The 14,662-nt window shown below is 33.8% G+C and overlaps 1 protein-coding gene across 2 annotated transcripts in view; it reads left to right on the plus strand.

The window, feature by feature from the left end:
- Positions 1-14,662, plus strand: part of BRWD3 (bromodomain and WD repeat domain containing 3) — a 171,049-nt gene that overhangs the window by 68,373 nt on the left and 88,014 nt on the right. For both annotated transcript variants that reach the window (XM_055120434.1, XM_055120435.1), the window contains exons 8-12: positions 432-653; positions 6,335-6,435; positions 8,367-8,437; positions 9,608-9,708; positions 11,306-11,346. In XM_055120434.1, the coding sequence (XP_054976409.1) occupies positions 432-653; positions 6,335-6,435; positions 8,367-8,437; positions 9,608-9,708; positions 11,306-11,346 (536 nt within the window). The remainder of the gene's footprint in view (positions 1-431; positions 654-6,334; positions 6,436-8,366; positions 8,438-9,607; positions 9,709-11,305; positions 11,347-14,662) is intronic.

Below are 14,662 nucleotides of genomic sequence, written 5' to 3' on the forward strand. Positions count from 1 at the left end.
TTTTACTATACCTATGATCAGTCTTGTATTTTCTGAGAAATGTGGGTTAAAATGTATATGTAGGAAAAATTACCAAGGAATAAAAAGACTTGTTAATTCTAAGAGCAGAAATGATGACAGAGTAATGTTAAATCAATTAAAAGTGAGTTTAAAGCATTTTGAGTTATCAGGATTGGCAGAAATTTTGAATCCTTCCCAAATGCCATTGTCAATTTTGCCAATGCTTTTCCAATGCTGTTATTTGACATTGTTATATTTGCTACTGGATTTATTCCATATATATCATATATATATTAATATTACTCTTATTGAAAGTAAAGCTTAGAAGCTACTTAGTAAAATCTACTGTCTGTGTTTTGAGGGAGAGTTGGTGGTAGCGGAATGGCATATTTGTGCTTCATTGAAATCTTGTGTCCTTTGTAACGCTATAGGGTTCCGACGACTGTTTGGTGAAAATTTGGGCTACAGATGATGGACGCCTCCTTGCTACACTTCGTGGACATTCAGCTGAAATTTCTGACATGGCTGTTAACTATGAAAATACTCTCATTGCCGCAGGCAGCTGTGATAAGGTTGTAAGAGTGTGGTGTCTTCGAACTTGCGCACCAGTCGCTGTGCTTCAGGGACATTCGGCTTCTATTACTTCAATACAGGTGAGAAAAATGAAGACACCTCTAATTTAGATGAGATATGAAAATGAAAAGTCTCCTGTTATTTTTATGCTGTGTGGATATTACTAAAAATGGCAACAGATGGGCCAGAGAGATAGTACAGTGGTAAGGCTCTTGCCCTGCATGTGGCCTATCTGGGTTTGATCCCTGGCACTACATTTGGTCCTATAAGACCCACCAGGAGTGATCCTAGAGCAAAGAGTCATGAGTAAACCCTGAGCACTGATGGGTGTGGTCCCCAAACAAAACAAAAATAATGTCAACAAAAAATTTTCATCTATTAAGGTATTTATTCCTACATTGGAGGAAGGTATATGAAAAAATATTAAAATAATGTCTTATTTTAACTGATATTTCTGGGGTGCATTATTATAAATCAATATCTATTAAGTACTATATTAAATTCAACATTAACAATCTAATTATTTTCGTTGTACGATTGAGCCTCTCTACCTTTTGTGTGCCTCCTATTTGCCCTTTTCTACTAGTAACAACTAGAAATAAGTCAACATATCTTTGTAAAAGTTCTTCAAATATAATTAGACATCTTATATCATTTGTATTTACAACAGGGGCAAAAGATTTACAAATATCTTAAGAAGCAACATTAATGCCTTCGGGATAGAAACAGGTTCTAAGTTGAATATTGATATGCTAGTGTTAATTATTTAATGTAAGATTTTTATCAGTCAGAATAGTTTTATGTAAGAAATTTTGTATTCTTAGTTTTAGTGTTTTCCTATTTTAAATTGATTAAATTTAATTCTCTTAAATATTTGTTTATATTGTGGTTTTAATAGTTTTTAATATTGAAAATCCTACATAACCCAAAGTAACTTATAATTTTATTAAATTATAAAAATAGGTCATCTTATTGTGAAAAAAATAGAAAAACTGTTGAAACTGTTTTTCACACTGTATTCAACAGACCACTTGTATCTAATTCCATTACTTTTCTTATTTTTAGACAAATAGTATTCCAGTCTTTCTTATGTATTCTTTGGATAATTTATCACTGTTTATGAAGAGCTAACATAATAATTTGGGTTTAGTGGATATTTGATTTGAAAAACTTCACATCCAGTTTTTTAACAGTTGAGATTATTTCATGGATTTTGTTATTGAGATCGCAGATTCCTTGTGTTCTCACCATCCTACCTGAAAGATTCTTTCTGGAATTTGAAAGTATTTTTATATAAAATAAGAAGACCGTTTGATACTGTTTAACTCCCTCATAATTTTATTTGCTAGTTTTGTTTACATGTGGGAGCACCCTAAATAACTTTTATCACGTTCTTTCTCATAATGATTTTACTAAGTTTTATGACTTTGAATTTCTTCTTTAGACTGATAAGTCTAAAATTATATTTTCATCTTGAGACCTGTGTTAGTCACATACATGTTTATTAAGCTGCCAAATAGGTATCATTGCATGACTGTCTACTAGGCATTACAATTTATTTATTTTTTAACTAGTGAGTAACAGTGAGGGTACAGTTACAGATTCACACATTTTCGTGCTTTCTTTTCCCTCATGCAATGTTTGAGAGCCCATCCCTCTACCAGTGTCCATTCTCCACCACCAATGAACCCAGTATCCCTCCCACTCTCCCAGTACTGCCCCCCCACCCCACCCCGCCTCTGTGGCGGGGCATTCCAATTTGATATCTCTCTTTCCTTTTGGGTGTTGTGGTTTGCAATAGGGGTATTGAGTGGTCATCCTGTTCAGTCTCTAGTCTACTTTCAGCATAGTCATTACAAATTTAACATACTAATATTTTAAATTTAGCTTACTATGTTTATAAAGTATATTTTATCTTTAAATATGTATGTATACATATTTGTGTATGTGTGTATATATATTTTTATATATGTCTTTAGGGACACACACATATATATGTTTTTAGGGACACACCTATTTCTATTCAGGGCTTACTCCTGGTTCTTTCCTCAGGGATCACTCCTGGCAGTGGTTCGGGGTCCATATGGGCTGCCAGGAATTGAACTGGGTTAGCCACATGCAAATACTATGTCACTGGCCCCCAGTATACCAGACTTTTAACTCCTGTCTTACTTCTTGTAGTTCTGCTTCTTCCAAAGTTTTCTCGGTATTTCTTAAAGTAGGTGATGCAGCTACTCTCAATCCCTTAAAATATATAATAATCCAGGGAGTTGGAAGTAGACTCAGGTGCAATTGGGGGTCTCAGAGCAATTTTTTTTTCTGAAAAGGGGGGTTATAGGTTAAATAAGATTGAGAACCTTTGATTACAATTTATTATTCTAATTGCGTGGAGTAGTGTTATTCCTGACCTTTCTTTGTGTTTTATGTCCTTTGATGGCAGATCCTGTTGACTCAGAATCTAAGATCTCATGACCTCCATCATTATTTAAAATTACTATTAACTATGACCTAGATTGTTGTAATAGACTTTGTTTTGGTTTTTGGGTTACACTCTGGTGATGATCAAGGGTTACTCCTGGCAAAATAGTGAATATTCCAGGCTTTACAGATTAAATGATCTGCTGAAGTTACTAAACACTGTTATTACAATTCAAAGGCTGTAATGGTGTATGATATAAGTGTTCCAGTAAAATTTTATTTGCAGACACAAGCAGTAAGCTATACATTTTGCTTGTTAACTTTTTCTGTCAGAACCAAAATACTGGTATCTTAATGTTGCCTGTTATTAGTTTTTAAATATTAACTATTCATAGATAATATTTATTGATAATTATTGTTTGAATTTAAAATGTAGCCTTTATAAGTTCTTTGTTTTCAAACAATAAACTAGATAAGTAAATAACTTCTAATATATACAGTGATTCTATGAATCTTGATATACTTTACTCAGTAGAAGGTAATCAAAAGGTATCGCTTTTGAGTTTTAAAATTTCATAATCGTGCTAGAGTGATCCCATTTGATTTTTCAAGCTTTTCCTGTTGTCTCAGACTACTGGTGCTTTCTTTCTCTGTGATATTCTTTTGAGGACAGAAGAGTCAGAGCCTGAGAATCTGATGTAATAAAGGCCATCTTTGGTCTATCTAAGGTAGTAGTTTTCTTGCTTATTTATATTTATTTTGTGTAGTTTGGTTTTGGAACTGTGCCCAGCACTGCTCATGGCTTACTGCTGGATCTGCATTCAGGCATCACTCCTGGCAGGCTCAGGGTGCTGAGGATTTAACCTGGGTTGGCCATGTGCAAGGCCAGCCCCTTAACTGCTGTATTATCTCTCTGGCCCAGTAGTCATCCTTCAAATTTGTAACTAAAGTAACAAAAGTTTATATATAAATATATATATATATATATATATGTGTGTGTGTGTGTGTGCGTGTGTCAATACATATATAAACACTTGTATATAAGGTTTATATATATATAAACACATCAAATATATTATATATTTTTTAATTTATTTTTTTATTGAATTACACACACCTAATATTTTTCCATAAGGATACAAGCATCAGTTTCACCTATTTTAATTACACATTTAAGAATAACATAACTCAATATATAAAGAATAGAAACAATTAAAATTCTACTTTAAATGAAAATATTAAAACCCAGATACTTAGATATTATCTTCCTAATATTTTATTTAGATTTGTTTAACATGTACTATTCATATAAAGAAATGAAATTTTATAAATTTTGAATATATTTTATTTAGCATATTTTTAGTAATATAGTAGTGGTTGATTTTTTCTCTATTAAAATAGTATAATAGTATGATACTATATTGAATGACTTAAAGTAATTATCTGTAATACTAAAATATTTTATTCTGAATTCAGTGATCCTTTAATACATTTTTTATATTTTAAGTGTTTTTTGTTTGTTTGGGGCCATATTTGGCAGCAATCAAAACTTATTTCTGGCTCTGTGCTCAGGTATCATTCCTGACAATGTTTAGGAGACCATATGTGGTGCTAGGTATGGAATTGGGGTCAGCTGTGTGCAAGATAAGCACTTTTATCCGCTGTACTGTGAATTCAGGTGAGCGGCATGTTGGGTGGCTTAGAACTACTTCCCCAGGCCTCCCTAGCAGAGGAACAAAGAGAAAGGGGACTCACGGATAGATGGCCAAAATGGCCCATTTAATTCGAGAGCTGAATAGCCTATATACACGAACTGAGGAACTCAAGGGACAGGATTACAGATAGGTGTGATTGACCATTTACAGAATTAAAGTGTTTTGTGGGAGGCAATTCTCTTGTGGGGATTAACTTAAGAAGATGCTCTTTCTCCCAAAGGCTATACTCAGAATTTCACACAGGGGGATCTATATTGCTTTACTCTTTGCCTTTCTGCTAACACATATTAAACAAATAAGTTTATTTCTTATTAATATTTGCAGTTATGTGGATAAACGCAAAACTTAGTTCTCTAAGTTCCAAAACTTAGTTCTCTGGGTTCCAGGGGGCATAATTGACAGCTGACTGGGCTTTTATTGTAAATCCCAGATTAAAAGGTCTCAGGCCAGTTTAGCTTTTCCTACCCCATGGAGTCCTGTCTTAAGTCATTTGGCTTGTATCAAGACCATGCTCTATGCTTTCTAGACTATCCCATCAAAGCCAGGGTAGCTTTGCTGTTTGCCCTGGATCCATCCAAATCCCTTGGCACGACCCATCCTTTGGGATGTTAGGAACTAAGACAACTGAAGTCTGAGTCAAGTAATTATGACAGATGCCCAAAAATAAACATATTTCAGAGTCAGTTAACTCCCAAATATTAGGAGGATAGTATTAATGATCTTTCTGTGTTTGTGCAATGAACATTGCTCTATAGTAAAAAAGGCTATAGGGGGAAATGAAAACTTATTTACTACAAATACATAATCCAGAGTCATCAGAAGGTTTGATTGTATTAGTAGCTAACAGAAAGAAAGGTAAAGCACAAAGGAAAGGTTAAAGGGGCCGGAGCGATAGCACAGCGGGTAGGGCGTTTGCCTTGCACGCGGCCGACCCGGGTTCGATCCCCGGCATCCCATATGGTCCCCCAAGCACTGCCAGGAGCAATTCCTGAGTGCAAAGCCAGGAGTAACCCCTGAGCATCGCTGGGTGTGACCCAAAAAGCAAAAAAAAAAAAAAAAAAAGGAAAGGTTAAAGATAAACTCGGAGGATCATGAGTGCCCGTAAGAAGTTTAAGAGCACTGTAAACTTCTCTGGTGGAAAAAAGGGGCAATTCACTGATGAGACCTAATACACTTAGGGTTAATATCCAACAGTTTTTAATAGTAAAATTTTTTGTTCTGAATTTCGTGATCTTTTAAATATTTTCTTTTAATATTTCAAGGTTTTTTGTTTGTTTGGGGCCACATTTGGCAGTAATCAAGGCTTACTCCTAGCCTTGTGCCTAGGGATCACTCCTGGTAATATTTAGGATACTATATGTGGTGCTTGGGATTGAACTGGGCTTAGTTGTGTACAAGAAGAGCACCTTACCCCCCTGTACTATTTTTACAACTGAATATTTTAAGATTTTTACAGTAATTATTAATCTAGCAGTAATTATTAATCCTTGAAAATTAAATTTTAATTAAATTTAAATTGTATTTCTAAAGTGATTATGATTTTAGGAGATAGCTGTGATAAATATTGAAAATTTGTTTGAACATGAAAGCTTTCTCTTTGACTTAGAAGTTTTTGTTTTTCTTTTTAGTTTTGTCCATCAACTAAAGGCACAACTAGATACCTCACTTCTACTGGTGCAGATGGCACGATCTGCTTTTGGCAATGGCATGTAAAAACAATGAAGTTCAGGTAAGTTTAAAGCTGGGTTAGGAATTTTATGAAGAGGATCAGAGAGTATCAGAGAGTATCAGAACAGTGGGTAAGGTGCTTTTCTTGAATGTAGGCAAACACAGGTTTGATCCTCAACACTACATATGGTCCCCCTGAACTTTGCCTGGAATGATCCGAGAGCACAGAGCTAGGAGTAAACTCTGAGCACAGCCAAATGTGCCCCCAAATCCAGAAAAAAAATTTATGAAATGTCAAGCATATTTAGTTTTTCTTGAACATAAGATAATCTTAATTGTCCAGGTATTTAAATACATGTATCTTTATGTATATATATATATATATAAACCTACTTTGATATTTCTATAGTATATTTAAGATATTAGAATAAAATTTTCACGAACCTATTCTGTAGAAAACATAATAAAGAAGAATTTGGTAAGGAATACTTGTTATATGTCTTATTCTGGTAATAGGACTTTGAGCTTAATGGATTAGAATCACTGACCCCCTCACCAAGTAAACAAAAAATGTAAATTTTGAATGCCCACAAAATATAACTGCATAACTTGCTGTTGCTTGGAAGTCTTACCTCTAGCATAACAGTTGATTAACATTATTTTGCATGTTGTATTATACATAACATAGTTTGTATGTTGTATTTTTATATACATATAAATTTATAAAATATAACAAATTTTAATAAAGTAAATTATAATAAAATTAATCTATCATAATATTTTTATGATAAAATAAATTAGAAAGTAAATGTCATAAGGAAGAGAAATATATTAACAGTACCAAACTTTCTACAAGATAAATTATTTCAGTACCAACATCAGTGATTTAGATGATGCAGAACACTGTGAATATTATACATATTACCAACATTAAATGTGAAAAATGAGAAGATAATTTCAAGAAGAAATTTATTTGGCTGGAAAGATTGTACAGGCATTATGGCACTCACATTGCACACATCCAACTCTGGTTTTATTCTAGCTTGGACCCTGGACCACATATAATCCCCCAAAACTGCCAAGAGAGATTTTTCAGCACAGAACCAGGAGAAAGCCCTAGCACCACCAGGGGTAGCCCACACTCCCCAAAGAAAAAGAAAAGGAAATAACAAGTCTCACAATGGAGACGTTACTGGTGCCCGCTCGAGCAAATCGATGAGCAACAGGGTGACAGTGATACAGTGATTTATAGGTATAATGAATCTTGCAATAATAGCAAAGAGGCAACAATATGGTTGCTTCTTGCTAACCTTTGGCAATCAATTACTATCTTGTAATCTAACATACACTAATAATGAATTTCTGTAAATTTGAAGGCAGTCATTCACATTGTAATCTTGCAAAATATAGTTTTGAAATCATTGTTACATTGAAAACATTACCTATGGCGTGCAGGACTCATACACCACCCTGGAGATTAACAGTTCCCTCAGTCAGAGATGTAGACTCTATGCCTCTCTGGAGAACCTGTGTTCTTCTCTTAAATATATATTCTCTTTTTGTCTATTCTCACATTTTTCTATGTAATTTTTTAAAAATAAAACTATTTTACGTCACACAAAACCATCTTATCTATGTTAAAAGATTAATTTCAAAGCTCCAAATAATTTTCCAGTATATTGTTTGAAAAAGATCAGCCTGAAAATTGATTCACATAGTTGAAACCCATACTCTTCAAGGATCAGTTATAGTAAGTTCCATGGTTAAAGTGCTAGTAAAGTTATCGTAATGACTCAGATACTACAAAGTAATATTTGCTAGGTAAATTCTGTTTTAAAATTGAATTATATAAATAGTATTTATTGACTTTTAATTTTGTATTTTCTTTATCATTGATGCTAAAACTATCTGTCAATTTCCAGCAGTATGCTAAGGTTCTTCTGTATTAGATAGAAATGATAAAATCTAAGAACATAATTCCGTTTACTTTAGAGATCGCCCAGTGAAATTTACAGAGCGATCCAGACCTGGAGTACAGATATCTTGCTCATCTTTCAGTTCTGGTAAGTATTAAAAACTGAATTTTTTACCTAATATATTAGGTAATCTAATTGTGAAATATATACTGTACTTTAATGCATGGGCTGGAGTGATAGCACAGCGGGTAGGGCGTTTGCCTTGCACGTGGCCGATCCAGGTTCAAATCCTCCGCCCCTCTCAGAGAGCCAGGCAAGCTACCGAGAGTATCTCGCCCGCACGGCAGAGCCTGGCAAACTACCTGTGGCATATTCGATATGCCCAAAACAGTAACAACAAGTCTCACAATGGAGACATTACTGGTGCTCGCTTGAGCAAATCGATGAGCAATGAGATGACAGTGATACAGTGATACTTTAAGGCATGTTGAAAAAATGTCTGTGTTCAAATGTTGTTGGAAGCATACCATAATTGTTAACATATGTTATAATGGAACTTTTTGGACTAATTAGCATGTAATATCTATTTTTTATTATTTGGAATTAATATGTTTTCATATAAAGCATAATTTAGCTGGCACAAATACAGAACTCCCTACCCAGTTATCCACTAAAAAGGTTAGTTACCTTCAGTGCTCTCAATTCAACACTAAAATTCTACACTGACCTTTCAAAAAATATGTAATTGTGATTCCCGCTATAGAAGACACTATTACAGCCTGTAAATAATGACTTTGTACTGATAATTAAACAATATAAAGTGTTGCATAAAAATTTGCCACTTTAACGACCAATTTAGCTATACAGTTCTGTAGTATTATTTACATTCATATTCTGCATTCATTATGCTAATACTCTTTAGAATTTTTTCATCATCCCAAAGCAATTTGTATTTCACAGTCTGCCATTATAAGGATATTTGTAGATATAGAAGGGTTATAAATTATTTTAGAACTCTATGTTTTGACATAGAATATAAAGAAATAAATTCCTCAAAGCTCTGACCTGTAATTCTTATTATCCAAAGACCTCTATTATTGCATAGTTGGTAGATTTGGTTGTGAGTATAAATGCCTTTAATTATATCTCTCAGTTTTCCTGAATTTTGTTTATTTTTTCTAAAATGTTAGCATATCCTTAGTGGTTAGATGATCACCTTCTATTTCTTGAAGACTTTTATTTTGAAAACATATAACTAAAGAAAAATACAGTGTGGGTATTTTTTTCATTTCAATGTTTTTTTTTTAATCCTCCTAGGTGGTATGTTCATTACAACAGGTAGCACGGACCATGTAATTAGGATATATTATTTGGGTTCTGAGATTCCTGAGAAAATTGCTGAATTAGAGTCACATACGGTAAGAACAAAATATGAAACTTAAATAAATATCTTGTATGTTTCATTAACACCACTATAATATTGACTTTGTATATTTTCTGATTTTTGTCCTGTTTTATTATTAGTGCTGAAAACTATCTGGTGCCTTTTTAGTTTTCAATGTCAATATAAAATTTCAGATTTCATCTGGTTATAATTTTTTTATTTAAAAATGTTTGTATTGTAATTGAGGTAACGTGTTTATAATAGTGTTTATATTAATACTTGGTGAACATTACTATTGTGTTTTCACTACCAAGAAAGTGCCTGAAACCCTCCACACCGGCCTGATAGCATTTCTAGTGTGCCTTTTCCTTTTCTTCCCTGGCTCCCTTACTTGTATCCTCAGTTCTCTATTAAGAGCTCAATACTGACCATTCCCTTTGTTTCTTATACAGATATGAATTAAATTTTAAGATGAATTCTATTTGATATATAGAAAAAGGAAAGCACACTAATATACTCCAGTAATAGTGAATGAAAATCCATTTTGTCCTTCAATAATTTATTAATTATATAAGCTACTTTTACACTAAAATCTATATACTTACTGAATAAATTTAGTATGTCTTAGGAAAATTACTTTTATTAAATTTGCTTGTTAGTATTAATATGGTTTTCATGTTAAAGACTCTACTTTAGTTATCAATATGATTCTACTTGGTTATCATAACATCCTCCATTCAGGAACACCTTTAGGTCCTGGGGTACAGCCATTGATGGTGATACTTTTTCTCTCATGCTGTCTTCATTAACTCACACCTTTTTTAGAAATCCTGGAGTCATTATTGTTTAGTTATAGTATTTTTGCTACTGTTTGGGGGTCATACTCTGCAGTGCTCAGGGCTTACTTGTAGCTCTACCTGCACTAAGGGATTGCTTCTGGCAGAGCTCAGCAGACCGTATGTGGTACTGCAGATTGAGCCTGGGTCTGCTGTGTCAAGATAAACACTTTACCAACTGTACTGTCTCTCCAGTCCATTGATCTGGGCTCAAGCATATAGTCTGTGTGTTTGTATGTGAGTGTTCTGTGTGTGTGTGTGTGTGTATGTATGTTGAAGGAGTGGGTTGGTACTGGCTGCTGCCCGGGGTTACTCTTAGTAATGTTCTGTGGACCATTTGTGGTACCAGAGATCAAATCTGGCACTTAATCTGAGATTATCTAGTTAGAGAAATTAATTCATGCTTTAGCATAAGTACAACTTACATACATGGGCCAGCTATGAACTTCAGTCTTTTGAGCTATCTCCCTAAGTAGGGAGATAATGACTAAATCACTTAAAGTTGTGTTTTATTGTGTTGCCTTATTATTGGGGGGCATAATAAGCTAATATCTGCTAAAGTATCTATCTTTTATGATTGTGTTTTAGAAGCAGGTTTTCTAATATCTGGTACGGCTGATAAGTATACCTTCTGGCTTATAAATTCATTGTTTCAGCCTTTGTTTATTTTTTAAAGAAAATTGTTTTAAATATTAGTATTATACGCCTACTCCATGATACTTTTACATGTTAATTTGATGGAATAAGTACTTTATTCATTTTATAAATAAACTAATTATGATCCTTTTGTTTTAGGACAAGGTTGTTGCTGTTCAATTCTGTAACAATGGAGACAGGTAAGTACACAATATAATACCTTTGTTCACAGATTTTTAAGATATTTTATCTATGTTTTCTTTCTTTCCTTTAACCTTTCTTTATTTTTTCTCTTTCTGTCCATTTTTTCTTTCTTTCTCTCCTTCCTTCCTTCCTTCTATCCTTCCTTCCTTCCCCTCCCTCCCTCTCTTTCTCTCTCTCTTTCCCTCTCTTTCTCTCTCTCTTTCTCTCTTTCTTTCTTTCTTTCTTTCTTTCTTTCTTTCTTTCTTTCTTTCTTTCTTTCTTTCTTTCTTTCTTTCTTTCTTTCTTTCTTTCTTTCTGTCTTTCTTTCTTTCTTTCTTTCTTTCTTTCTCTCTTTCTTTCTTTCTCTCTTTCTTTCTTTCTTTCTTTCTTTCTCTTTCTTTCTTTCTTTCTTTCTTTCTTTCTTTCTTTCTTTCTTTCTTTCTTTCTTTCTTTCTTTCTTTCTTTCTTTCTTTCTTTCTTTCTTTCTTTCTTTCTTTCTTTCTTTCTTTCTTTCAGACATCCAGCAATCCACTGGCCTTATTCCTGCCTCTGCTCTCAGGGATCACTCCTGGCAGTGCTCAGGGGACTATATGGGGCACTGGGGAATAACCTCGGTTGGTCATGTGCACATAAAATACCCTATTGACTGAACTATTGCTAAGGTCCTTTACATCTGTTTTCTCAGAAACAACTACCTCTACTTTATTCCTTTTTAATCTCTTAGAGTTAAAATGCCTTTCTATTGTTGGTGATGCCTTTATCATGAAAGTATTATATAATTGATTGGTTCTTCCTTTCTGAGTGATTTCTTATTTATTGAATTTGATTTAGCCATTTCTGAAACTACTTATCTTTTTTTTAATTTTTTTTAATTCTTTTATAGAATCACCATGTGGAAAGTTACAAAGCTTTCAGGTTTAAGTCTCTGTTATACAATGCTCTAACACCCATCCCTTCACCAGTGCACATATTCCACCACCAAGAATCACAGTATACCTCCCCACTCCCCCCACATCCCCAGACCCCCACCCCGCATGTGTAACTGGTAAATTTCACTTTACTTTCACTTTACTTTGATTATATTCAATATTAACAAAAAATTCACTATTATTGATTTGGAGTTTCTCCCCCCTAAAGTCGACCTGCTGAAAAGAAAGCATTTGATAATTTGTTTTCCGTTGCTGAGAATGAAGAGATATGAGGTCGAGAGGCCGCACTAGCAGCCTCACGGCTTTGGATTTCTGTATTTTAGTATTTTAGTAACTAAGTCAAGAGAAATATCTGCCAGAAATCGCAACATTGTAAGCTTGTACCTCTCAGCTACTTTATATTCCACATATGAGTGCAATTTTTCTATGTCTGTCTCTTTCTTTCTGACTCATTTCACTCAGCATGATACTTTCCATGTTGATCCACTTATATACAAATTTCATGACTTCATGTTTTCTGACAGCTACGTGAAACTACTTATCTTAATTAAGCATTTTATTATTTGACCCATAGCCTTCAGTTAATTTCTCCTTTTTTTCTAAAATTTTATTTATTATAGTTTAGGAAGTTATGATAATGTTAAATTTATATTGATAAACAAATGTACTGCATCTCAACACCACCATAGTGTCCATCACCCTCTACCACTGTTTCTATATCTCTTCTAGTTTCATCATCTCCCCCTCACCTCTGTTTGATAACTGGTTCTGTATTCTAATGTCAAGTGTTTGTCTTTGTCAGGACTTTCTATGTTCTTAAAAGATCCCATCAAAATTAGGGAGAGGAGATGAAAAAGCACTTCTTCAAAGAAGACAAGGTGGCTAATAGGCATATGAAAAAGTACTCATTGTCACTTGCGCTGGGCTCGAGCGATAGCACAGAGGTTGGGCGTTCGCCTTTCACGCAGCCTACCCGAGTTCGATTCCTCCGACCCTCTCGGAGAGCCCAGCAAGCTACCCATGCGTATTGGATATGCCAAAAACAGTAACAATAAGTCTCTCAATGAGAGACGTTACTGGTGCCCGCTCGAACAAATCGATGAGCAACGGGGTGACAGTGACAGTCACTTGCGATTAGGGAAGTACTTATCAAAGCAACATCAGTGAGATATTACCTCACACAAGTGAGGATGGGTTATATTTTCAAAATGGAAATAGCTAATATTGACAAAGATGTATTAAGAAAGCAACCCCCATTTATTGTTGGTGTGTGTTTAACCTCTGTGGGAGGTTTCTACTTTAGAACATTTGTGCCAAAACACAAAATTACCAATTCAGAGGGATATATGCATACCCATGTTTACTATACTGATTATGATAGATACTAAGATATGGAGACAATCCAAATGTTGTTGTTCTTTGTATTTTGTTTGGGGGCCATACCTGACAGCACTAAGGACTTAATCCAGGCTTTGAGTTCAGGGATTACTCCTAGAGGGGCTCAGGGGACCATGATGTGCCAGAGATAGAACCTGGTTCTTCACATATAATGCAAGTGCTCTACCTGCTATATTCTCTAGCTCTCTTTTCTTTTTTTAAATACATCTTTCCCATTTTTTCCCAGATCATCATTGCTCTCTTCAGAAGTCTTCAGTGTTCCCTCTAAGATAGGAATTCAAATGATTAAAATAGAATGTTTTAGCCTGGCTTTTAGAACACTCTATAATTTGACTTCGGTATTTTTAAGAATATTATTACCCATATATATCTTCAGACCAAGTCTAGTATATTTAATTATTGTTTCTGTTATAGAACATGTGCATTCATTGATCCATTTTTGTTTATTCTTTTCCTCATACCATTATGAGTTATGCCTTATATGTTTTTCCCCTCCTAGTTTACTATTTTCATAGTTCCCCTCATCGTACTGCTTTTCCTTTCTTCTCTTTCTCTTCTTTATGGCATCTCTAAGTGTTCCTTAACTCCTTTAAAACTTCTTACCATACCTGAAATCTTCACTATGACAGCTGTTAATTTTTTTGTCTTCTTGATACGTATTTCTTAGATTTGTAAACTCAGGTATTTGTTCACACTCTGAAATATCTGATTCAAAGAAAGGTATAATCTTCTTCTTTAACTAATGTTGATTTAGACTAAATTTAGAAATTTAACCACAGCATAAAATATATAATTATATATTTCTGTAATGATTTATATAGGTGACCGCATCTTTATCTATTTCTTAGAATTTGGATAGTTGATAACTTGTTGATCTTTTTTAAATTTGAGAGTAAATAATAATGGTTTATAAAGTCATATATGACTATATATAACTATATATGTATAAGTATGCAGTGTTTTATATATGTGTATATGTGTGTATGTATGTGTTTATATATTATAT

Source organism: Sorex araneus, chromosome X, assembly GCF_027595985.1.
Source record: "Sorex araneus isolate mSorAra2 chromosome X, mSorAra2.pri, whole genome shotgun sequence".
NCBI lineage: Eukaryota > Metazoa > Chordata > Mammalia > Eulipotyphla > Soricidae > Sorex > Sorex araneus.